General features: G+C 51.8%; 4 protein-coding genes and 1 long non-coding RNA gene across 15 annotated transcripts in view; 3 read left to right on the plus strand and 2 right to left on the minus strand.

Moving 5' to 3' along the window:
* Window positions 1-745, minus strand: part of AP1G1 (adaptor related protein complex 1 subunit gamma 1) — a 34690-nt gene extending 33945 nt beyond the window's left edge. The window contains 1 exon segment of the mRNA XM_058422148.1: window positions 426-745. Coding sequence (XP_058278131.1) covers window positions 426-467 — 42 coding nt within the window. The 5' untranslated portion in view covers window positions 468-745.
* On the plus strand, window positions 1-8273 carry ATXN1L (ataxin 1 like). The gene is given in 14 exon segments (XM_040075365.2): window positions 1-53; window positions 1737-2039; window positions 2042-2148; window positions 2150-2300; window positions 2303-2398; window positions 2401-2463; window positions 2465-2509; window positions 2511-2837; window positions 2839-3036; window positions 3038-3427; window positions 3430-3525; window positions 3527-3568; window positions 3570-3602; window positions 3604-8273. Coding segments are annotated over 13 exon segments (2217 nt in total). The 5' UTR covers window positions 1-53; window positions 1737-1847; the 3' UTR covers window positions 4081-8273.
* On the plus strand, window positions 1606-12313 carry LOC120757774 (uncharacterized). Its single transcript, XR_005702659.1, has 3 exons — window positions 1606-1736; window positions 12049-12146; window positions 12244-12313. It is a non-coding gene; the product is annotated as an uncharacterized LOC120757774 (long non-coding RNA).
* ZNF821 (zinc finger protein 821) lies at window positions 9985-22291 on the minus strand. Of its 8 annotated transcripts, none has more exons than XM_040075378.2 (10): window positions 21951-22288; window positions 21619-21770; window positions 20489-20580; window positions 18687-18795; window positions 18262-18607; window positions 13902-14027; window positions 13310-13452; window positions 12660-12764; window positions 11614-11780; window positions 9985-10904 (listed from the first exon to the last, which is right to left on the minus strand). In XM_040075378.2, exons 5-10 carry the CDS (start codon window positions 18275-18277, stop codon window positions 10250-10252), a joined length of 1212 nt encoding a protein of 403 aa, XP_039931312.1. In that variant the 5' UTR covers window positions 18278-18607; window positions 18687-18795; window positions 20489-20580; window positions 21619-21770; window positions 21951-22288; the 3' UTR covers window positions 9985-10249. The 8 variants fall into 8 exon arrangements, 5 of the variants coding, with proteins under 5 accessions (XP_039931312.1, XP_039931313.1, XP_039931311.1 ...); XM_040075379.2 differs by having other exon boundaries at window positions 18262-18610; XM_040075377.2 differs by lacking the exon at window positions 18687-18795 and having other exon boundaries at window positions 18262-18452.
* The window catches only part of IST1 (IST1 factor associated with ESCRT-III), a 7222-nt gene continuing 3870 nt past the window's right edge, over window positions 22166-25517 (plus strand). The window contains exons 1-6 of one of the 4 annotated variants that reach the window (XM_040075382.2): window positions 22166-22490; window positions 23378-23477; window positions 24077-24257; window positions 24481-24568; window positions 24852-24935; window positions 25317-25427. In XM_040075382.2, coding sequence (XP_039931316.1) covers window positions 22371-22490; window positions 23378-23477; window positions 24077-24257; window positions 24481-24568; window positions 24852-24935; window positions 25317-25427 — 684 coding nt within the window. In that variant the 5' untranslated portion in view covers window positions 22166-22370. Of the gene's footprint in view, window positions 22491-22537; window positions 22824-23377; window positions 23478-24076; window positions 24258-24480; window positions 24569-24851; window positions 24936-25316; window positions 25428-25517 lie in introns of those variants that run through there. The other 3 variants (XM_040075384.2, XM_040075383.2, XM_040075385.2) reach the window with 3 other exon arrangements.

Raw genomic sequence — 25517 nt, forward strand, 5'->3', positions numbered from 1 at the left:
AATGGGCACAAGTCTCGGCTGCTCCCAAGACACAGCACGAACCAGCTCCTGAGGTACGCGCTCCCGCTTCAGCCGCGTGCTGCCCCCGAGCTCCGGGTACGAGGGCCAAGGCAGAACCCGCACCGCCGTCTTCCCAGCAGAGAACAGTCAGGGCAGGTACGGTCCGCTCCGGGCGCCCAAGCAGGAGGCCCCAGGGCGCAAGGCAGAGTTCGAAGCGGGCCGGAACGCCGGGCACAGAGAGAGGCGCTAGCAGAAAGCGGCAAGAGGGGCACGGGGCAGCCTTGCGGACAGAGCGGGCCGAAGCTCAGCCCCGAGTTCGGGACGGACACAGGCCTCAGGGCTCGCGGGGGGTCCCAGGTGACGGGGGCCTGGAGGTTAGGGGAGGCTCGGCCCGGGCACCGGAGGCCCGAATCGATCCCACTCACCAGGCCGGTCCCTGCAGCAGCAGCGGCGGACAGAGCCGGCATTCAAAATGGCGCGGGCCCGACCGCAGCACCGATACCGCAGGCGGAGGGATCCGCGCGACGGCTAGCTCCCCGCGACCCCCCGCAGGCTCTCCCGATGGCGCGTGGGGAGCGCGACCGCGCCGAGTTCGGTTGGGAACGGGGCGGGGATGGCGAGAGGACGGTGCAGCACCGCGGGTGGCGGGAGGGAAAATGCCACTCGCACTACTTTTCTTGGCGGAAGCACCCGTGAAGTTAGTCTTAGAAGTAGGTGCGTCTGCACCGTGGCAGTCCCTGATGACGTCACGGGCGGGGCGGGTCCCGGCGGCGAGAGCTGCCACGGCGGGGCCGGGCGGGACCCGCCGCCCGTATCTGCGGTTCCGGGATCGAGGGGTTCCGAAGCCGGAGGGGCCAAGCCGCTCCCAGCCCGGCGAATCTCGCACTGTTTTAAAATGTCCACCGGCGATGGGGGGAGCGCAGTGCGCGGCAGTAAACGAGGCGTCTCTGGAAGGGTACCCCCTCCCCACGCAGCTCTTCTGTCCCGACTTCCAGGAACTTATGTCACATTAGCGATCACCGAATGACGAGGAACTGTCCCCCGCGGAGCCCGGTTAGCAGCACGGGGCAGGCCGGACTGCGGGGGTGCGAGAGAAGGCACGGGCACGTTCAGACCGAAGGCTTCCGCAAGGGAGCCGAGCCACGCTGCCGCGGCGCCCGCGCTGCCGGCCCGGAGAGAGCCGAGAGAGCCCGTCTGGGGCGCGAGACAGCACGGCGCTGCCGCCAGGTGCCTGGCGCTGTGCGGCCGGGCCCCGGGCACGTCCCGCAGGCCGCGCCGGACTGAGCCCCGAGCGGACGCAGCTGGTTGCCACAGCAACGGCGCTGGGGCGCCCCGTGACGCCATCCGGGCGCGGCGGAGTCACGACCCCCGCCGACGGGCAGGCAGTTCCGGCGGTCTGTGCACGCGTCATTGATACGCGACGCGTCATCGCCGTGCGCCACGGGTGGGGAGGAGCCGGTCCGGGCGCCGGGCGGGCCCGTGGGGCCGGTCCGGGCCATGGCGGGTGAGCCGCGGGCACCGGGCGGGCCCGCGGGACGGGAAGGGGCGGGGTGCGCGGCAGCGCGGACGGGGTTCTGGGGCCGGGTTGGTGGCGGCGACCGGGCTCGGGCATCTTCCGTCCCCGGCGTTCCGACCCTATGCCAGGGGCCGTCGCCGTGCCCGTTCCCGGAGCCGGGGTTTGGGCTGCGTCCCGTTCCCGAGACTAGGACTCATGGCTTCCTCTGTTCCTGGCACAGGTGAGGCGGCGGCCGGCGGCGCGGATCCAGTAGCCCGCGCGTGGCAGCCCCAGTGGGTGCCCCCAATGAACGAGCGTCGCGGCCGGGGCTGCCGGGACACCGCGGGGCGCCATGAGAGCGGGCCACGAGCGGAGCCAGGAGTGTCTCCCGCCAAAGAAGCGGGAACTTGCCGCCGCCAACACTGGCACCGAGGCGGGACGGGCGGGGGGAGCCCAGGTCTCGGGCGAGGGACCCGAGTTGGCGCGCACGGGTCGGCCGGCTCCCGCCGCACCGCGCTACGGTCCTGGTGAGGCCCCCGAGGCAGCGGCGCAGCGGGGCTGTCGGTGGACCAGTACGGGATGCTCTACAAAGTGGCAGTGCCACCTGCCACCTTCTCCCCTACGGGCCTGCACCCCGTGGTGAACGTGAGCCCCTGCCCCTGCCTTCAACGTGACCTCGCCCATCATCCAGCACCCGGCGGTGCCCTTCCCCTCCATCCACTATGCACAGATCCTTCGGCTTCCTTGCAGCTCATCGGTTTCCCACTACACAGTGCCCTATGCCGTCCCTCCTGCCTTCCTGCCCTAGTCCTCCTCTTGTCTCCTTCCACCAACCTCACTGCTCCCCATGTCCCCCACTTTGTGCCATATGCCTCCCTCTTCACAGAAGAAGCTGCTCCTTCCCCCCCAGGACTACCTCTCCCACCCACAGCTTCAACAAATCTGCCTCTGCAGCCTCTCCTGGGCAAGATGCAGCACCACACTGCACCCCAACAACTGGACATGGCACCGGGGAGAGAGAATTCCTGTTTATTATCAGATGTCCCGCCTCCCACCAGGGTATTCAGCCTATGAGGCACCTGTGGCAGGTGGAAGCCCAGAATCTCCTCAGCAAGACAGTCATCTGAGCTCAGAAGTGGCTGCAGCCAACGGTGGGCAGAGGCCCCTGGAGCAAAGTGTGGATGGAAGGCCCAGCGAGGCTGTGGACTCTGCCAGCAGTGCAGCTGAGGACTGTCTGCCCCCAGGGGCTGCAGCAGGATGCATGGGTGATGGACAGTTCCTTCCAAGTTGTCAGATGCTGGGAAGAGAGATCTCTGTGCCTACTCACAGGAGCACCCCAGATTGCTGATCTGGAGGTTCAGAGGGTGGTAGGGGTGTTGGCATCTCAGGATTATCATGTTCTGGCAGCCCAGAGGAAAGATGACCCAAGCCCTTTGAAACTTTGCCATAAAACCCCTGATGGGCAGGGAGACATGCTGAGGAACACCACTGACAGGGCTGCAGCTGGGAACAGCCAGTCCCGGAGCCCATGCGGAATGTCCCCCCGAAGAGACTGTTAGACAGAGACAGTTAGCCAAAGGAATGGTGATAGCCAATGGCAAGCCAGTACTTGTTCCCGTTGGATCTGAGCCTGTCAGGTCTTCCACTTCAGAAGCCCTGGTGAGGGAGAGCCCAGATGCTCAGGCTCGAGGAAATGTGCTTGAAAAGGAGCTGACCCAGTTACAGCCACCCAGCTCCTCACAACTGCCCTCTCACTTCATGAAAGGAGCCATCATCCAGCTGGCGACGGGAGAGCTGAAGCGGGTGGAGGACCTGCAGACTCAAGACTTTGTTCGCAGTGCGGAGGTGAGTGGAGGCCTGAAGATTGACTCCAGCACTGTGGTGGATATTCAGGAAAGCCAGTGGCCTGGGCTTGTCACACTGCATTTTTGTGGTTGGGGGAGCAACAAAGTAAAGTTAGCATTGATGTGCCCCCGGAGCATCCCTTCTTTGTGTATGGCCAGGGCTGGTCCTCCTGCAGCCCTGGGAGGGACTGCTCAGCTCTTTGCTTTGCCCTGTCACAGGCTACAAGTGGGGGGATGTCTGCATATCAATCAGTTTACAGAGCCATGAATGGCAACTCTGCTTCTCAGGCCAACTCCCCTCTCATGGATCAGCTGGTATCTGCTGGGGAGGAGAGATTGGAACGAACAGCTCAGGGGCCCAGAGAGCCACCTGACAGAGCTGCTGAAAGGAAGAGCCACACAGATAGAATCAGCACGGCCCAGAGCTCTTGTGCAGAATCTTCTCAGCCTGAGGCTAGCAGTCTGTACACTTTGGCCCCAGGCTTCCAAAGATACAGCATGCAGGCAGAGGAGCCTCGGCCCTCTCTGCTCCGTCCCTCTTTCATTCCCCAGGAGGTCAAACTGTCTATTGAAGGGCGTTCGAATGCAGGGGAAATGATCCCTTGGAAGTATGAGCTAGGGCGGCCCACAGCAGGGGAGCCTCACCATCAGGTGGAGAATTGCATAGACTCTGTCATAGGCTCACCAGCAAAGGCTGCTCTCTGCCTTGCAGGAATGGCTCCATTCCAGTTCCATGGCTGACCAGTTCCTCCTGGGAAGTCAGGAGGGCTCCAGTGCCTCAGGGAGCAGCGACAGGCTAGCTGGGGTGAGGAGCAGGGATGTGCTCATGAGTGTGATGAGAGCATTCCAGAGGCTGGAGGCTGGGGCTTTCTCCCACCTCCTGGGATAACTGACTCCCTGCGGGGCAGGGCCAAGCATTGGGGGCAGGTAGGGAGATGAGGGGGGCAGACTTGGCTTAAGGTAGCAGATAAAATTGCTGAAGATTTTATTCCTCCTTTCTCATGATGGAGAGAGATGGGTCCCCACTGGAGTTTGGGGGCTTTACTCCCAGCATCCCCTTTCTTCACAAATGCACTTTAAAAGGACCGTTCACCGATGGAGCTCTCAAGGGCAGGATGGAGGTGCTTCTCTGGTGGTTCTGATTAATGTCTCTTCCACTGAATCCAACTGCTCTTTCTTCTTGCAAAGAATGTACAGATTTGAATGAATCACAGAAATTCAAGAGGAAGGACCAAAAGGATGGGCTTAGGTGCAGGTGAATAGGGAACTTGAGCACTTGAGATGGGACACAAGTTTGGATGGGAGATGTTTGTTTCCTGCTATGAAGTCTACTTAATTGTTTTGCCACCAATTCAAATCTTTCTTCCTATGTTAATAACTTTCAAAAAAACCCTCCTGGGTTTATAGCTTTTGCAGAGGCTTAACCTAGGGATGAATGGGGTTGGATTTTGTTCGGTTGAATTTTGATTTGGGGTATTTTATTGGTTTTAGTGTTTCGTTTTGTTTTGTTTTAATCTGGAGCAAAATACATTCAGCATTCTCTAGGGAAGGGTGAAAACATCCTTCTTCTATGAGAAGACCGATGCTATTTTTTAATTAAGTCAGAAAAATGTTCCAGGTGGCTAATCCTTCCCTGCAGGCAGTTTCCTGAATAAGCTCTAGACAAGAGACAAATGTTTGTGCATGTGCAGGCAAGGTACAAAGTTTGTGCTAAGTACAATTCTGTGATTAATGTATGGACTCTAAAAATATCATAGTGTCACAGAGCATTTTGGGATGTGTTAGTTTTTCTGATGCTTCACTTTGGAGCTCCTCTGTAGAACAATGTGGTAAAATCAAGAGTAGTCTTTTTCATGGTGAGATTTAATACAATTGTGTATGAATATCTGATTGTGTCATAACACTCTACTGAGTGAAGGCTCTGGTAGTTACACTAATCTGCCCTCTGATGGTGTGTTATGACACCATTGCTTATCTAGGATAAGGCATAGTCACTGTTCTGGTGAGAAAGCAGTTTTCACTGACTTAACCTTGGTTGTGTATTCCTTGTGTTCAGATGCCCATCTCTGTTCTAGGACCAGGCTTTGGAGGGGGCCTTTCTTAGTGTGCAGAGTCCTGATGTTCAGCATGCTGTTCCTGTCTCCCTGTTCTCATCTGCTTGAAATTTGTCATGTGTGCCCTGACTCTTCAGGCACCACTCCTCCCTATCACAGAATGGTGTGTGTCAGCACCTCTTCTTGCGGTGGTGTTGTCTCAGGGCTGTTCTGCACTCCCCAGGAGTGTGTCCTGTAACTGGTTGGCTTCTGTTGATTGTGCAATGGATGCATGCTCTGCCTGTATATTAGGCAAGTTAATCTCCAGAATGTCCCTTCCATCCTGGCCTCAGTCCTGTTTTCCTAGCACATTGCTAGCCATTTCTGTTGCCTTTAAAATGCCCACACCAGGACAGGCCTTAGGTGAGATGTTGTGCTAATCATGCCTAGGTTTTTTGTGCCCCATGGGGTTCTCCAGAATGAGGATGCTGTCTGTATCACGGTAGCTGCTCCCAAATGACACACTACTTCTGGTTTCATCAGCTGCATTTGGGATGTGTGAAGTCAGTGATGCTGTCGTGTGAAGATTCTGCCTCCTCAGGTGCAGCAGCTGTGGGAATAGATGCTGTTTTCACAGCCCCATTTGTCACTGGTTGTCCACCTGGGCCCCTTGGTCACTGGGGATGTCACAGCTCCTGCTGACTGGACTCTTCTACATAAAACTCCCATTAATATTGGTAATTAGTACTTAATGCTCAGGATATCTGAGGTGTCTGTGGCCAAAGGCAGGAGGCAGGGGAGCCCAGGTTCTCATGCCTGTTTCTATGCACACTGCATGCAAAAGAATTCAGGGCTGCAACAGGCACTTGAGAAAGGGATCTTGTGTACATAGGGCATGTTGTAGAGGGGCTGGTTACACCACAGAGGCAATGTCTGAGCAACTGAAGGTACAGAGCCCTCTTGAGTGTCTCTGAACACCAGAATCTCTTAGAGTGAGGGTTTTGGAGAGCTTACCTTACACCGTGTGTGTTACTGTCACTCCTCGGTATCAGCTGCACTGTGCAGTGGTCTGAATGGGCAGTACTGACAAATGAGGCAAGATGCTGTGTGGCTTAAATAGCTTTGTACTGTAGGCAGGTGAAAGGGTGTGGTGATGTGTTTACCCTGTTGTTTACCTGTCTGCTTGACCTGGACTTTGGCTTGCTGCACCTCTGGGTGCAGTCCTGAGCTCTGAGGTGGAACAGACCAGGGTGAACTAGACCTTGGTGCTTTTACCCAGACTCCTATCAGTCCACTGTTGTATATATCAGCAGCCAGCTCTTCCCTGGAAGCGGTGGTTTGAAGCACAGCTCATGATGGGGGACTGACATGAGGAATCTGTGTGTCTGGCTGTTTGCCCAAAGGGTGGGCAGGAGGAGCCACTGGCAACTCTCCATCCCAGCTCAGCAGTACTGTATCACGGGAACCTGTCCTTACTGGGCAGGGCTGTATGGCCTTAGCACCATAGTGGTGGTTGTGCTGAGCACTGAGGCTCTTCTGGACAGGTATTGCCTGAGACAGGCTCTGCTGCAGGGAGGAAAAGCTATGAATGAGCCCATGGAGGAGGCTTTATTTCTTGGGTTTACAGGGAAGGGAGGAGATAAAGCCAGAAGAGACATTGCAGAGTGGGATGGTACCTGGGCTTTTCTGCTGGCAGAGATGTGACAGGCTTCTCAGAGAAAAAATACCATGTTCCTGCTGCTGTTGTGAAGGGCAGGAGAGCTGTGGTCTGTCCTGCCTGGAGGAGGAGGCCCTAATCTTATCCAGCTCACACTCTGTGGCAGGAGTCCGTGGGATGCAATAATGGGTGTCTGCAGCCGTCTGTCCCATCCCATGGAACATGCCTCGGGTTAAGCTGCACAGCGGAGCCCAGCCTGTCTCTGGGCTGTGCATTCACAGCAATGAACGCTCATCACTACCAGACTATGCAGAGGAAGCTCCGTCTGGAAGGGAAGGAAGCTGCAGAGGCCCCTCTGCCTTCCCCTTCCAGCTGCTGACAGCTTTTTATATTGCACTTTTCACATTAAGTGTCCCTGTCCCCACCTCACATTTCAAGTCACTTTGTCGTGTAGAAAACTAACAATTCTTGTTACTCAAAAAATATTGTAAAAGAAACTACAGCAGCTGGAGTAGCCCAAATGATAGTTCCTGCCCACAGCAGCACATGTGCCTTTCCCCATCACTCACAACTGCTCCTTGTCTTTCAAGGTGTGCTAGAGCCTGACACTTGTCACAAGCTGTTAAGACAGCTATAAATACACATTCTGTACAGTTTGGCCCAGGGTGTTCCACATACAATTTAAAATGCTGATGGTCCAGGCCCTTCCACAGCCTTCACACGTGTCCATCAAGGACAGAATTGCCCCTGAAGTCCTAGGCTGCTGCTGCCCACCCTGCCAACACGCCCCTGGCACACTCAAGTTGTTTTTGGCTTTCATGGCACCTTAGCACCAGGGAGGGTCTGCTCAGAGAGAGAGACATGGGGGAGCTGGCTGGGCTGCCCTGAGGCAGAGATATTTGTAGATAAGTGCTGACCCCACACTATAACCCCCAGTATATGGCTGTATTAACATGTAACCGATGCAGTGTATCTAAAGCCTTAGAAATAGTCAGGTGCTCCCCTCCAACTTTGTCCCTGCCCCTTTCCTCCTACCTGATCTTTAACAAAGCATTAATAATTCTAAGGATAATCTCTATTTTGTTGTGCTTTTTTTGTAACTGTTTTAAATAAATCAATTTGTACTGTATATTTGTACTTTGGTGAGATCCTTTTTCCTGTTTTACCATTTTAAGTCTGTACTTGCCTACAAACAGATTGTATTTTTATTGTTAATGCTTTTATGAATATTGCATTTAACTTGTTGACTCTGTAAACACAGTATATATCTATATACATATATATATATATATCTATATAAACCAATAGCTTTTCCTTTGGTGTTTGAGACTTTTTGCTTGTCTGCAGTATCAGTGGTCATTAGCTTGTGGTTTCTCTGGATTTACACAGTGATCTGGAGACTCATGTCAAGGGCAAGATACAGGGTGACAGATGGATTATGAGCCATAATTCTGTGTTTTCAGATACTTATGTGGTCTCTTCTGAACCCCTTGGAATAAAGATAAGGTGTCAGTAACGCTACAGGTAAAGTTCCACCTGCAGGTTGCAGAGCAAAGATACCTCTCTGCTGGGCAAGCAAAACACAAGGCAGAGCAAAAGCAGATACTGCCAGAAGCAAAGTGGGGGTTTAAGTATGAAAACGAACAGAAGTAAGGATAAAAGTGAGAGATCAGAGAGCAAAGGAGGATATGAACAAAGGAACTTGGAACTTAACAGCTCCTTTACAGTACCTTTTCCTAAAGAGAGAGAAGCAGGGGTGGCTCCTGGGTGTCAGTTCTACATGATGAATGTCTTGTTAACACAGCTTCTGTACAGGAAGGAAACTAGATGTTGCAGGGGGAGAAAACTCGCACTGAAAAGTTTCAATGCTGTTTCCTAGCAGCATCCCCAGAGCTGGCTGTGAGAGTGGTTTGTTATTGCCAGAAAAATGTATAATGCATTTTGAAGGTAACTATTTTAAGTAGGGCTTTAAGGGACTGCAATCAAACGTTTTTCAAACTGAAAAAATAGGAGGAAATTAGGATTTTAAGTAGTTTGATCAAAAGGTTTTGCTTCTTGTTTTAACTTTACTCTTCTGATCCAAGTAGCATTCTTGTGGTCACCATTTCTGACCTGAAGGAGAGAAACACCCATCAGGAAGAAGACTACTTCCCAAGGTGTGTGAACCACTGTATTACTCTAGACTTTAAATGGAGATGCTATGGCGATAATAGGGGGTTTTAGGCTACAAAACACAGAAGTGTGACACACTGGCTTTTGGTGGGCTGATATCTAAAAACCACGAAGCTACACCATGCATTTTAAGGTGCTCATTCTTAAAGAAGCCAAATAATGAAGAGTGCACTTCGCCCTGCCATGAGTCCTTCTGTGCCACTGCTTTGCCTTCTGTAGTTTAAAGATGCCTAGATATAATTTCCATAGTTGCACAGTTTTAATAGTGATTTCTATTAGCAATAGAGTATTAGCTACTCTATTATTTATCATTCAATTGACTCTTTCACTTGCATACCTTAAATGCCGTTTAAGTGAAAATTAACTTTTGAGTAAACAGCAAACTTGTTTGCTATTTGTTTACCTTGGCCAGTCTGCCTTTCACTGTTTTTATGGGGTATCTTAAAACAGGACCTCAGGTTCCTTAATTTTTCTATGGATGCTACTGCAACTAAATAGCTAATAATGATGTTTAAAAAAACGGTGTGCACAGGCATTTCCAGAAGGACATCCTCCTTTGTTTCCTTTTTACGGGCACAAACTTCAAAGAATTTACTCCTGGAGGACTTGTGGACTGTCTGTCTTCAGCTCTGTAATTCAAGCTGCAGTAAACAAGATCCTTTTTTATTGAGGTGGGTTTCACCTACAGAACTGCAGCAGCCTAAACCCATTTATGGGGCAAGGGCTCAAAAACAGGACGAAGCACAAAAGGAAAGGAAGGGGATTAATACATGGGAGCATTAATTAATGTTAATTAATACATTAATTTATTTTCATTCTGTCACAGGCTGTGACTTGGCCCCCCAGAGCAGACTGTATCCTCAGAATCTGCTCACACCAGAGCTGCTTTGGCAAGCATCTCCAGCTCTGTTCTCCTGGGTTCAGAGGAAAACCAGAACCACCTGTCAGGGAGAGTTGGGCAGGGACCCAGAGCAGCATCCTGAGTGCAGAAGCCTGCTAGTGCACATGTGGCAGGTGCAGCAAAGGCAGCACAGTTCTTGGCTGTGGTTTAGTGCAACGCACTGTTGCTCTGTTCATCAAAGGTCATTTTGCCCAGTAGCTGGCTCTCCAGCTCCACATTGCTCACTGGCAATTGAAAAAAGTTCATCTCAGCTGCCAAAGCGGCCATGGCAGAGGGGTCCTGGCCAAACTGTGCCCGGAGCATCATATCCATTTTCTCCAGGCGCCGCTTGAGCCTCTTGGCCTCACGCTCCCGGATGAGGCGGGCTTGTCGCTTCTCAGGGGTCTCGTTGGCGCGTTTCAGGCGCATGGCTTCCCGGTCCCTCTGCAGCCGCCGTGCCCGCTGCTCATCTGTCTCCTGCATGCGCTGCAGCCGCTTGGCTTCCCGATCCCGCATGCGCCTCACTTCCCGTTCCTCAGGTGTCTCGTTGTCCCGCCGGCTCTTCTTGGCTGTGCGCTCGCGCTCCAGGCGCTGCAACCGCACTTCCAGGGGCTCATTCTGGCGCCGCAGGGCCCACTTGCGTATGCCGGGGGTCTGTGCCTCAAGCAGCTTACGGTATGCTGCGCAGTTGTTGCACACCAGGAGGATGCCAGCAGGATACACAGGGGTGCAAAAGGCAACATCCTTGCCCTCAGCGCTGGAGGGGCCCTGGCTCTGTGGTGCTGGCAGCCGATCCACACTGAGCACCTCTGGCAGCTTCTCACTGCAAAGCAGGAGGAACAGAGTCAGAGGCTTGGCGCTGTGGGCAGAGTCCCCATTTCTGAGTGCCCATGGATTGCCATGAACAATGCTCCCACTACAGCCCACGGCAGAGGCCACTGCTAAATCATTTGCCCACAGATATGTCTGAGTGTCTAAAATAAAGCATTATCCTATCCAGGGTAAGGAAGTGGATTAGCCCAGAGCAGTATCTGGGTTGGAAGAGTGCAAGAGTGGGAATAAATCAGCAAGATGCTCCTCCCCATCATCTCTGAATTTCTCCTTTTAGCCCTGTTCCACTGGTCAGTGGATAATCTCTCACTAGGCAGGACACAAAGAAAGAACATTTTGGTCTCTGCCTGTAGTCCTGCTCTGGACATAATGAACACGTCTGTATAGTGCAGCCTTACACCAGTGGATTGCTGGCAAGGGAAGGGGTGGACTGTTCTCCACTGACTACAGCCCACACTGCTTTCTGCACTTCTCTAGCTCTGCTAAGTGCTAAGAAAGATTATTTTACCAGCACAGCCCGCAGATGTCTTGGCAGAGCTGCAGACAGGAAGCGATCAAGAGAATCTCACTCACTGGGGGTGTTATGCACTGTCCTACAGGCCTCAGTGGGTCCAGAGCCACAACTTCTGAGTCATCCAATGCAACCCACCTAATTTTTAATGTGCTGCCCTAGCCCACTCACTGGCCAGGGTGACCCTGACCTGTTGAAGGTGGCATGGCTGGTGAAGCGTGCTCCACAAACTGCACAGTTGGACAGCTGGTCCTCTGAGTGGATCAGGAGATGTCTCCCAAGGGATCCTGGGGAGCTGAGGGCTCTGCCACACACAGGACACAGGTAGCTCTTGGCACTCACCACCGCTCCAGTGTGCTGCAAAACAACCACTCCAGTGGTAGTTACACATTGCTCAGCTCCCTGCCCAGTCTAAGGCATGCTCAAACCATTCTGTTTGGCCTCTTGGGATAGGAAGCCTTTACCAGGCAAATCTCTGTCTGCCAGCTTTTAGACCAAGCTCAAGACAAGTAATTTGGTGTGACAGGTCAAACAAGGAGGAAACCACTTTACGGCTCAACTTCAGTGCAGGAGAAAAAATTAAGGCCAAAACACCTGGATTGTAAGACCTGACCCTTATTTTCAGGAATGCATTTGAGGAGCTGCTGGTGCAGGACAAAGCATGACTCAACAGCAAGGCAGGATGCTGGTGAGGAAACACTAAGATGGAGACAACTAGTACAGGTAAGTGGCCAATTCAGTTCTGCTTCATACCTTCTGCGATAGACTTTGATGTGCTGTGAAGAAAGCGCTGACAACAAAACCTATGATTTCTCCACAGATTTCTTGCAAAACTGAAATAATTTTGAAAAAGAACAGCTATTGTCATGGGTAATTACAGGAACTGCAATGAATATAAAATAAATGATCAGGAGGAAGGTTTCTTTTCTCACTGAATGATGTAAAAATTGCTTCCATGTTTAGTTTGAAGAAACTGCCTGGTTTCAGCGTGAATTACCTACAGAGACTGCATTGGCATGGAGTTATACTTTCCAGATCTGTAGACCAGGGCCTTGATAATTCTTTCTCCTGGACACCCTCTGGATACAGTTTACAGCTGTAAACTTCAGTCACATCCTAGCTAGAAACTCAGTTCTGTGGTTGCAAAGACCAGAACAAAGTTACCCTGTGCTTTGAGTTGTTTCTGGATTTGAGGCTTCAAGCCAGAGACACTCCACAGTTTGGAACTATCCCTACCTGGTACACGTGTGCAATGAGTTGATCTCTGCTTCCACACTCCAGCTGGCAGAGGGGGCATTGTGACAGTCCCAGCATGGGCTCAGGGTTCAAACTCTCAGGCACCTAGGGGTAGGAACAGCCACGCTGTGTAAGGTGTAAGGCACACAGATGCCCCGCAGGCACACCACCCTTCCTTAGCTCCTCCCAATGCTGCCAGATCCAGTGCTGTGTGCCCAGTCCTGCCAGGGCTGGTTTGAGTGCTTGACATCTGAAAGAAACCTCCTTCATGTAGCCTCTGAGCAAAACTCCTGCATCTCACTAAGAGGAGGCAGAGGCCTCACAGCCTCACTTGCACCCAGGTTCTTGCCAGCACAGTGACGCTAGAAGGCAGGGCCTGTTCTGTGGCAAGGGAAAACCAATCGGAGAATGGCACCAGAACCAAGGGAAGGGGATGCACTCTGCAAACATCTTGCCCAGTTTGTGCCTGTTGTCTCCGGTTCCAGGCAGCCAAAAGGCTCTTCATACCTTTCCTCCTGCCAGGAGACATGGTTTGGAGGAAGTGGGAGGGAGAGAAATATAAAGAAACATGATGGGGGGAGGAAGTGTTTAGACAGTACCCTCATCTCTCCCTGGAGGCTATGGTGAGTGCAGAGCCAGTACACACTTGCCTCATTTTCTCTCATCAATGGGGTTCCAGCCACAGGTCGTTCTGCATTTTCCAATTCCTTCTTCACTTTCACCATTGAGCCATCTTCCTCAGACGTATGGGAAGAAACTTCATCCTGAGTGGTTTCCTCATCATCGCTGCCACCTGAAATGGTCAGAACAGTTATACCAAGTGTCAGGACCCTGAGGGCACTCATAGGCCTTAACTGTCCTGACCAGCATTACAAGGGGGCCTCTACCCACCCACCTCCAACTAGGGGTTCCATTTAAATTCAGTCTAGGGCACTTGAGTCCCTGAGCATGGCCTCTTATACTGCCTTGCTTTACGACTGCCAGACCTTCAGCCAGAGCTACCACTGTTCCCACCCTGCTCTGGTGAAATAGGACAGGGTCCCATGGCATTGCTCAGTCTGAGCTGTGTTGGTCCGGTCCTTGGGACAAAGTCCTGCACTGGAGCAAAGGGCTAACCCAGAGGAGGAGCGGGGTAAGATGGTCCTCAGAGGAGCCACATACGCTGTGCAACCCTCAGCCTCACCCCTTTCCAGAGTCTCCCCAGTCTACTACCTTTGTGCTACTGGAAGGGGCAGAACTCACTGCTGCTGGAGTCAGGCTCTTGCAGTGGACGGATCGTTGGTCTTTGGTCCCCAAGAGTTCCAGGAAAGTTGTTTTTCATCATGGCTTGGCGGGCTTGCTCTTCCAGTCCTGCAAAGACTTGCTCCCCTAGCAGCCACAAAGACAGAGTCAGGCTGGTGCTGTTCCACTGTTTCCACCACCAAGGCTTGCCAAAAATACAACAGGTGTGGGGCTGCTCACCTGCACTGTGCAGAACCTCTGGAGTCACCTCTCGGAAAGCATTTAGTTCACTTCTCTGCTTGCCTACCCTGCCACACCAGCCTCTGGCACCGGCTGATCTGAGTCCAGTGCCTGGATGTAGAAGCGTCTCACTAGTGGCAATGTGCAGCACTGGGCTGCCCTCCACACACTATGTATATGCCATTCCAGCCACAAAACACCTGTGACACCATATATCTGCTGTAAATAGTCAGGTGAGACTTGTTGCTGCCAAGGTATCCACCAATATCCTACAGCACAGTTCAGGGTGAGGGGAAGCCACTGGGGACTATGACAGTATCCCAGATCAGGGATAGTGCTGTATAGTTCTTCTAAATTATTAAGTCATATTCCCAGCTATAACAGGCATTTTGCACAAAAATAGCACCACCCTAAGTGCCTGGTACCTCACCTACCCTCCACAATGATATGAAAACTAGGGGTTGTCCTTGGCATGCTCTGTCACCTTCTTCTATCCCAGGAGGGATGAGGACAAGCTGCCTTTACAGAAGGTGTCTATGCTCAGAGCTGGTGTTCTCCTGTGTATATGATGGACAGAAAACTACCTTGCCTTGCCCAGGAATGGCTCTTGCTAAAATAAACCTCATTGGCACTTCATGTACTCAAAACAGAAACCAAAGGGAATGAATCCAGAGAACTGAGATGCATATATAGGACAATACAGTTTGTTTTGTTGAAAGCAGTGACCACTAGTACCTCAGTCCAATAGGAGATGTCAAACTCCTTGAAAGAGTTATTTGTGCTCTGAATGATAACTCCTTACAGCAATCCCTGCTCAAAGAAGTATTGGTTCCAGAGAATAACAAAAGGGAACCATTAATTTTCATATTAAACCAAACCAATTATATTATTCCAGGTGTAGTCATGATTTACTTTTTCCAGTAATGAAAAAATCCTTTTCCAGGATGAGCTGGGAGGCTTGGGAAATGTGCTGAACTTCCCAGCAGGCTGGCTTTTGGGTTGTATTTATCAACTGGTTTGTAAGGGCTCAAGAACCATTCAAAGCACAAAGGTGAAAACAGTGCATTTTTCACATAAAATCAAAACCTAGCTTTCAGAAGACAATGTTACCTTTTAGGAAAGGGCCACAGCTGGCACCAGTTTAACCAGGAAATTGAAATCCTGAGAGAGCACCAGTCCTGTTACAAGGACAGGTACATTCCCATGTGCTGAACATTTTCAGCCAGTGTTGCTCCATGTTCCCACTCACATTGCCTTCCTTGGGGCTCACCTGGCAATTTTAGCAGGGCTTTAAAAAACATAACTTATGGAAGATTTCAAAGACGTTCAGAAGTTTCACTGAGACTGTGGGAGAAGAGTTTTAGTTCCCAATGTGCCCATGTTAACACACTGTAACACATGTAGGTTTCCAAAAGCATTTGAAGGCTTTTATCATTCTCAAAGAAATGTGAGAAGGGTGCTGTAGAGAAGATTTGAGCAGCAGGGACCATCATGATTGCTGTGACCCACCCCTTCAGAAGCCATTCCAGCCACCGAATATTTTTCATGACCTGCCTGGAGTGCTGTTTTCATGTCTGGACCACAGCCTCACATTGATGGGACTGCACAAACAGCAGACATCACAGAATTCCAGTGCCTCTCCAAGAAGCAGAAACCCACAAACCACCAGGATAAAAGTCCATAGACCAAAAAAGCATTGCAAGAAAAACCATGCGGACAGGCTGAAGGATTTAAGAGCTGGGATCTTTAGCTGAGGTGACAGAAGGAGGAACTCCTCACATAAGGAACACTGGCATCAATCACAGTAACAGAGCAATTGTGTGTGCCTTTAGCCTCTGTACAACTGCCCCAGAGCCCAGTGATCATTGACTCAGCACAGTGCAGAGAACAACCAGCTTACCACCAGCAATGCAAGCTGTTAACCACACCCGTGCTGTGCGATGTCCTGTGCATCCTTCCCAGCCTGTATCTAAAAACATCATGGGACTGGGAAAGGCAAACACGGAAAAACACTGTCTTCCACTTGTACAAAATTTCTTATGTATTATAATAGTGTACAAAGAACTTAGGAAGAGTGTCCTGTTCATCTACTGACAAAGTCCTACTTTGATGAAGCTTTACAGCTGGAATGTTTGATAGGTCCAGGGTTATGCTTTTGATGTTTCTGCACACACATGCTCACAAACAGACACACCCACACCTCCACCCGACTTTAGGTATGCTTCCATTCATTTGGAAGAGGAAGAGGAGTCAGACAGGCAACAGCTTTAGGATCACTGCCGTAAGTAAAAGATGTTATGCTCAATAGTGAATTCACAGACTCTTCTCCAGAAGTTTCTTTATTAAATACAAGAAGGGCTGCAGGCTGACCATAACACCAAAACAAATCACTGTAGTTGTTTACAAACAGCTATTGACGTAGGACAAGAGAGATCATACAAATGCCTCTGCTTTGTATTCCATTCTCCTCTCCATACTGCTGTGAATGAGTGGGATGCCAAGTGAGCAGTGGTGGGGGTAGGGGACAGCCCTGTGGTACTGTGTAACATGGACATGGCATGACTGCTAGGGTCTGCTGGGGTATCAGCCCTGAGTACTTCCCTTCTTGAACTGTATGAATGCAGGGTAACTCTCAGGTGTTCTGGAAAATAAACACAGAAACAAACAACTCCCACCCCCAAATCCACAAAATAAAATCCAAAGGGATCATTCTCCTGCCTTCCTTCCTAAACAGAAAGTTATCTCAGAGATAAGTCAGTTTATTCCCTCCTTGTACATCAATTAAAAGTCCCTGTTCATGTAGGTCTTCTCTGTATTCCTGGACCTGAAATTTGCAAGTCTTTCCACCACTGTGGATCTATTCCACCTGCCCAATGGCTATTCTGGGTTGTCCACACTGCTGTAGTGGTTACTGAAATGAAAAACAACACAATTGAAAGGGTTAACAATGGCAGTCCACAGAGCCCTTTAGAACCAAGGGATTTGATGCAAGTAACATTTCTGCTCGGTTGTGAATGCTGGATGCTATTTTTTGCAAGATAGTTTCCCTTCAAAATGGGAATATTATAGACAGGAGAATCCAAGGAACACTGAAGAGAACAGAACATGTGTGTGTTAGAGAGAGGGGGAAGGAAATAGAGGATTAATGCGATGTTGGAACCATGATAAATAGAGCTCAGAAGCAGGAATTAATCTGACTAACAAAAGCTCTTCTCCAGAGTCCTAAAAGAAGCATCAGCTGCAGAGGGCACAAGCAATAGAAAGGAAAGCAGCTTGTGGACAGGAGGGAGAGAGAAGTGCATGCTCATACCTGCAACAAATTTTGGCAAGCACAAAGACAGCAAGTGGTCCATGACTGATGGGGTGACAGCGCAGTAACAGATGAATGCAAGAACAGATGAACTGCTTAGAGTTTTTATACTTTTCTACTGCATACTCTGGGAGGAAATAAAGACCAAATTGAATCAATTAAGTTATCATCACACCTAACTGCATTTTATTTTTCAACCAGTATATTCCACTATTACTGCTCTGTTTGTTAGCACTTTGTCAGGTGTGTTTTTCATGCACCATGTGGCAAATATAAAATTTTATTCTTAAGAGCTATTTATGTTCTGCAGGGGAAAGGTCTACAATTAAAACTGTGGGACTGGCCATCATGCACAGAAAGACTTTTGTGATAAATTTTACCACAATTTTTATCATCGTTTCAGTATTATTTTGAATTTCCTTACATATCAACTTCTGTTTAAAACTGTTTTGATTTGTAACCATACAATCTCCTAGCTGGTTGCTCTGCTTGCCAAGCAAAGTGATTCTGTCCTAAGGGAGGATAGCAAACCATGTTGCCGTGAGAGCAAGGTGAAATGAGGGCCATGCCAAGCCTGGAAAGTAATCCTGGAAAGAAGAGACACCAAGCAAGCCAAGGAAAGGAGATCAGCAGCTGTCACTCGCCCTAGTCAGTCCAAGAAGAAAGAAAAGACGGAGTGGCCATGCAAGGAAGAAGGCACCATCCTCCCATCAAATCTGTCCAGTCATATATGCACAGTCGTATTTATGCAAATCCAAAAGACAGTTCCCCAGCCCCATAGCCTGCCAAATCAGACCCCAGCTGCAGGCAACTGCGTAAAAAGCTGCATACCTGCTGTCCCTTTCATTCCTCTCCTCCCAACCACTGCAGTCCCTGTGAAGAAGTCCCAGTAACGTGTCTGCTATGTCTCAGCCTGACTCCTCATTCTGCTGGCTCACCCCGTTCTTGGAGCCGGTGTTTTCTCCGATTATCCTCGTCAGGGCACTGCACGGCATTTCTGGGCCCTCCAGACACACAGCAGGCTAGGTAGACAGAGAAGTCCCAACGATTTCGTGGTGTTCATCATAAGATAGACAAGATTTTCCATCCCAAGGTGAAGACATCACCACTGACAAGTTTCTGGTATCTCTCGGTCCCCTTATTTTCTTGTGGTCCTACTTGCTGCTCTCGATGGCTCCTGCTGAAAAGTTGCTCTGTAGCAACATACTGCATGTAAAGGAGATGAACAGGTCCCAGAATTCCACTCCATGGCATACCTGATGCTATAACCTCCTGCCCCCTGGTAGCGTGTTTGTCAGACAGCTTCCTCCGAAACCAAGACTGGAGATACAATCATTTGTATTGCAGAGAAGAAAGCAATGTTCACTGTGAAAACAGTGCACAGCTTAATTTTATGATATGCAGAGTTTTGTGTACGACAGTACAAGCTTCTGGAGAATGTAACCCTTATGCAGTGAAGTGGGGAAAAGCACCCATCTAAACACCACGGAAACTCTATCTGCACCATCAGATCTGCTGTAGTGCTTGGTTTCCATTCTCAAGAGATCCTGATTCTGGCCCAGGGGAGACAGCTTAAGTGCATACATGACATAAACCCGAGCTCAGTGGCAGCAGTTATACCTGGCCACTTTCAGAAAAAAAAGTGTGTGGACACGAGGCCCATTACTGGCATGACAGGACAAAATACCAGACATACCAAATTTCTCTATGAATGACAACTCCAAAGTCATTAATGTACTATTAGACAAATTACACCTATACTCTGCGCACTATAGAACCCAGCAACCAGAAGCAGGAATCGGAGAGCACAAGTCAATGCAGGTGCCACAAGCCACACTCCTTGAGAACCTTACTCTGGCCAATATGGACAGCTCAATTGGCTTTGCCAAGCTGCCCAGCCAGTGAGGCTGCAAGTCACAAAAAGAGGCAGCTCCTCCCAGTGCACTCACCACATGTACAAGGTGTCAGCTCCAGCCCAGTGTTCCCCTTTGCACAGAGAGCAGCATGCACAAATGCCTGTTGCATACCTGTGCACAGAGGCAGCACACAAACACACAGACATGCAAGCCAGCAGCACTAGCAATGAGGCAGTGTTAGGGCCGCAGCACTCAGCTCTGTCTCATACTCCAGACAGCTACTGCAGCCAAAAAAACCACAGGGCCCTCTCGGCAGCCTTGCTCTCACAGATCTACAGAAATAGAAACTTCTTTTCCTAACTGCAGCCCAAATTCCAAGCATGTTTCCAGCCACAAACCTGGGTATGAACAAGAGCATAGTTTTAGGCCCCTCAAATTCCCTCTGCTACTAAACAAAAGCTATGTATGTGCAGTTTCCCCTCTGCAGCCAAACCTCCATCTGTGTCTCTCAGTTCCACTGGTGTCTGCCGAGAAGTGCTGATACACAGTCAGCCCTTCCACTGTCAAACAAATGCTAAGGTCTTGGCAACGATGGAGAAACAGAGATCCGTCTTACTACGTCAGTTCAAGAATGATCTGGCAGACAGCATTTATTTGTCTGTAAATTACTTGGCCCTCAACCATTCCTTGACAGGAAAGAGCAAATGGCTTTATTTCATTATTTGGTAGGAAACTGAGGTACAGTGAGCTTAAGTAACATGCCCATGGCCAGTCAGCTGAGTCTGTGGTAGGTTGAAAATTAAAACCCAGGACTTGCTGGCTTTTAGCCAGCATGCTCCAACCACCTTGCCTAGAACTTCCTTTGCTACCCAAGAGAGGCCAGAGCCGCAAGCCACATTCTCTAGTATTCTAACTTGTACTTTTGACAGTGTGAATGCAAAGCCCAGCTACAGGCCCAGCACATACACACCTACCTTTACAGCATTAGCTGTTTGTTCAAGCCTAACCCTGTCATGCTATGCCAGGACACAGACAGCTTCCCTGACACACGGAGCTCAGTTCTTCTCCTTATACATCCTAAGACAAAACATGAAAAACCACCATCCCCCACAAGCTGTCCCTGCCCATCACTCCCATCATTCTATTGTTCCACAACCCAGCCAGAACAAGGGTCCCACAATGCTGCATAACATCATACTCACAGTGAACTTTGTTAGGAGTGGTCTGTTTCCGACGGGACATGTTTCCCTGACCTGGGAGCACAGAGTGTTCCTCCCCTCTGCACAGGGCTCATCTGAGAAGAGAAAAGTCTGTCATACACTTCACTGAAACCCTCCAAGTCCCTGGCCAAGCTCCACTGGCTGTCCCAGGGTCATTCCCCACCATTCTGCCTATGGGGCTTGCTTAGCATCACCACAGTTATATTCCAGGCCAGCATTCAACACAATCCACAAAGCACTGTGCATGGGCAGTCTTACCCAGTTCTCAGGTAAAGGTTTAAGCAATTGTGCCCTCCCCCCCAAAAGATGAGTGTCCCCTTCAAAAATTACTTCAAACTCAGTCCCAACACCCTTCTCCTTCCTGCCCATTCCTGCAGCCTAATAATCATTCTTGTTGTTGAACTGACATAGGAAGGTGGCATTTCCAGCAGTCCTCTCAGAGACAGACAAAAAGAGGAACCAAACCCATTTCCCACAAGACACATGGACACCCATGAGATCCCATCAGCCTCCTCAGAGGGACAAACACACGGATTTCATCAGCCTTTCGCTGACAGACACAGACATCCCATCAGCTTTCTCAGACAGACAGACAAAAGGATCCTGTCAGCCTCGCACTGCCAGGCGGACACAGCGATCCCATCAGTCTTCTCATATGGATGAACATGAAGATCTCGGCAACCTCCCAAGACAGCGGGATCCAGCCAGCAGTCCCAGCACACGGGAGACGGCAGGAAGGACCGGACCCGCAAGCCGCCAGACATACAAAGAGATGCGGCTCCTCTGGCAACAGGCCGGACGCGGGAACCCAGCCCGGGCCCCCGAGGTCCCGACCGAGCAGCCCTGACAAACCGGCCCCGGTTGCGGAGGTCCCGCCGCGGGGCCCGTTTCGCCCCTTTCGGGCGGCAACCCTAGCCCGGTCAGGCTTACCCGGTCCTGCCGCAGGCGCCGGGAGCCGCGGACAGACAAAGGGCAGCGGACAGACAGACGGGCAAGATGGCGGAGGGCGCCGCCGGGGTGCGCGACGCGAGCACGGGCACGGGGGGCACGGCTCGGCACCGGCTCGTCCGCAGACCTCAGGTGCCGGCTTCTCACTACCTGAAGTGTCTCACCTGTTTGCCATGGATCCAGCCCAGCGCGTGACTCCCGACCGCCCGAGGGAGCTCATCCGTGCCTGCCACGAGGCTCGCTTGTCCCCGGCCCCTCTGCCGGCAGCTCACCGGGAGCCCTCGTGCCGCCCCGGCTCACCAGAATCTCGCGTACCCTGCAAGGCCAAAATGCACGGGTTTAGTTTTAACTTAAACCCACCGCGTTATGAACTCGCGCACCTGCTAAGAGGAGAACCGCCCCGCCCCGGGGGCTCGGGGCCGCCTCCCCTCGCGGGCCACCGAGCGCCGCCGCGAGATCAGCGGGCCCGCTAGGAAGGGCCGCTGGGCCTGCTTACCCGGGGGCTGCGGTAACCAGGCCCAGGCCCGGGCTGGACCTTGGTCTGACTCTCCTTCGCGGTGGCACCAGCGCCGTGCAGCCCTTAGAGAGCCGAAGACCCCGCGGTCAGGTCACAGCACCCGACGGAACGCCGCGTTAACGGAACCACCGCGCCGAGGGCGGGTACCGGCGGGCGCCTATCAGACGTGGCACCAGTTGCGAGCGCATAGGATCCATCCGCCGGGCCATGTAGTCCCTCTGCGACGCTCTCCCAGACCGTACCCGTCTCTCCCCGGCCGCCCTTGCGACAGGGTCGCATTTGCGGAAGCGGGCTGGGACAGCGCCCGCCGCGCCTGCTCGACTGTGCCCCGGACTGGGTGCGGGGAGTGCCAGAGACTGGGTGCGGGGAGTGCCGGCTGTGAGGATCACTCCGCGCGTGATGAAGTCTTGCGGTTGTCGCGCGCCATTTTGGGTGGCTGAGACCTGCGGAGCGGCGGGTGGTGAGCCGGGCCGTGGGACTGGTGAGCGGGGCCGTGGGGAGTGCTCGGCGTCTGAGGAGGTGACCGGGAGCCCTGCCCCAGCGTCTCTCGCAGCCCAGGGGCCCGCCCCTGGGACCTGCTCCGCTTGTGCTGTGTGGGATGTTCCCTCGGTGCGACCTAGCTGGGGAGGGAGAGGGAGAGGGATTTCTCCCCTCAGCCCTCGGGTGCAGCTGCGCCGGTGGAGCTCATGTAGGGCCTCCTGCATACTGTCCGAACTGTCCCTGGGCAACTGGGCCAGGCGCGGCGAGTCTCGCTGAGCGGCTGGTGCGGCTGGCGGCCGTCCTGGCAGCCTGATCAGGTGATGGCTCGCTCCGCGCTGGGCAGTGCAGTCGCCGACAAGCAGGGATGGGGAGGTGAGATGCAAACCGGGGTCTTTCTATGTGATATCTTTTAAAGAAGCTTTTGTTTGATGAATGGTTCTTGGTGAACAGAGTGCTATAATTAAATGTTGTTAGAGTTTACTTTCTGTAGGTTAATAAGTTGACTGTGGGCAGGAAGAGTCTGGCGAATGTGGAACGACTTTTTCTTTCTGGTGGCAAGATTGTTACAACCTTAGTTTCCACAGTTCTCGAGCTAATTACGTAGTTGGTTTATAACTTGTGTTTTGTTAGTACAGAGGTGGGCTTGACTCTTCAGTTGACTTACCAGTTTTTGAAAAAAAATGTCCAGGAAGTTTCCTCAAAAGTTCTAAGGCTAGTCCTGTTGGTCTTGGTTAGGTGCAGGGTTGTGAAATGGGAAAGGTAATAATGAGTGCTTGACGTTCAGTCACTTGTAAATAACTAGATTCAGGATTGGCCGAGCAGGGCTTGTCTGTTTGGGGAATTTCTTTGCTTCACCCCCAGTAAAACAGCATCTGGTGTGCTGACTGACATTTCTTGGTTCCAGTGACTGTCTCTCTTCTCCACAGAAAGTGTTTATCATGTTGGGCTCTGGGTTCAAGGCAGAGCGCTTGCGAGTTAACCTGCGCCTTGTCATCAATCGCCTCAAACTACTGGAGAAAAAAAAGAGTGAGTATTGAAGGGGGAGGTGGGACCCAGGATGCTTTTGGGACTCAGGAGACTTGAGAAGGTATTTCTCAAGTTGGGATACTTTCAGGGGCCAAATATGGAGTAGCTTTTTGCTCTTCCTTGCTGGACCCAGGCCTTACGACCTGCCTCAATGCACAAGGAACTGGAAGAGAAGGCTTGGCCACAGCCAGTCTGGCCTCTGTCCACCTTCCTGGCAGCTGTTGGAGTGCAGTTTGTGGGGTGGTAACTGTGGGCTTTGTGTTCTAACAGCACAGAGGAGAACTCCCCGGGTGCTGTGGGAGATTCTCCCCATCTACCCTGACACAGGTAAGGTTTGTGGTCCAGTGAACTCTGCAGGGAAGTTGTAGGTATGGGAGTGTTTCCAGCAGCCTAGGGTTCACTTTCCTTTCTCCCAAGAGTTAAATGTGCTCGAACCTGGACATGAGGGCTCTGCCAAACCATGGCTGAGTGTCTCATGCTGCAGAGATTTGAAAGGGAAGAGAAGCTGGTGGTAGCTTTATGTGTGATGGGGACTGTGGGCGGTCTGGAGGCAGCAGCCTAGGCCAGCACAGTGACTGGGCTTGGGATGTGTGCTACAGCTGAGTTGGCCCAGAAGGCAAGGAAGGAGATTGCAGATTACCTGGCAGCTGGAAAAGATGAGCGTGCCAGGATTCGTGTGGAGCACATCATCCGTGAAGATTACCTTGTGGAGGCCATGGAGATCCTGGAGCTGTACTGTGATCTGCTGCTCGCCCGCTTTGGCTTGATCCAGTCCATGAAGTAAGCTCTGGGGGATAGGGTCCTGGATTTAGGAAGGGCCACTGTTGGGGGCAGGTCTGCAGTACAGGAGGGCACCTGTGTTTATCTCTCCACAGACCTTTGCTTCCCCATATAGGGACTGTGGAGCCCAGTGTACAGGATGGAAGCTAAAAGGCTAAGCAGATGGAGGGCAGCAGTGGCTGGCTGCATGGAGTGGAGAGAGAATTGTTTTCTTTGGTTGTAGGGAGCTGGACTCTGGCCTGGCAGAGGCGGTATCGACTCTGATTTGGGCTGCGCCACGCCTTCAGTCAGAAGTGGCCGAGTTGAAGATTGTGAGTAGGCTTTCTTGAGGGATGTTGCACATGCAGGGTGGGGGTGATGCTGCCAGATGCTGATGGAAGCCCTTGTCTGGGACTTCATATCATTAAAACAAAGGACTTTATTGGCTCTGCAGATGGAAACCAGATGTTGTTGGAGCATGTGGGGTGGCTGCAGCTGCTGAACTGGGGTGCTCAGTGGGAGAATTGAGGGAGTGGGAGGTGGGTGAGTGGATGTGTGGTTTGAGGCGGGGGAAAGCAGAGGTATGCATGTTCTAGAGTTTCTCTCCTGCTGCAGGTTGCTGATCAACTGTGTGCTAAGTACAGCAAAGAGTATGGGAAGCTGTGCCGGACAAACCAGATTGGGACAGTCAACGACAGGGTAATGAACTGGTAGAACAGGTAGAGCTGGCAGGGCAGCCACGCCTGCTGAGGCTTACTGCCCCTTGGGCCTGTGGCTAGTGGCTGATGCTTGCGGTCAGTCTGGAGCACGGCAGGTGCTGTGCAGCCAGGTCCCACCTGCATTGGAGCATGGTGCTAAGGCCCCAGGCAGGGATGCCCTGCTCTGCTGGCTGTGGATGGGGAAGGGTAGAGCAAATAGAGCCCTGGCTGCCTGCAGCATGCTGTACTGGGTGGAGAGGCCTCCCCAGGGCTGTGTGCTGCTCCTAGCAGCTGGTCACCCTGGCTGGGATGGCACTGGTACAGAGCTGTTGGATGCTGCATTGCCCTGGCCCTACTAAGTCTCTCCAGCCATGTGTTCCAGCTGATGCACAAGCTGAGTGTGGAAGCACCACCCAAGATCTTGGTGGAGAGATACCTCATCGAGATTGCGAAAAACTACAATGTGCCCTATGAGCCTGACTCAGTGGTGATGGTGAGTGAGCCCCAGGATGTGGCATTGCAGTGAACTGGGTGGTCCTTGTGCTTTGGTGTCTTCTACACAGCCCCAGCATAGCATGATCCT

Source organism: Hirundo rustica, chromosome 11, assembly GCF_015227805.2.
Source record: "Hirundo rustica isolate bHirRus1 chromosome 11, bHirRus1.pri.v3, whole genome shotgun sequence".
NCBI lineage: Eukaryota > Metazoa > Chordata > Aves > Passeriformes > Hirundinidae > Hirundo > Hirundo rustica.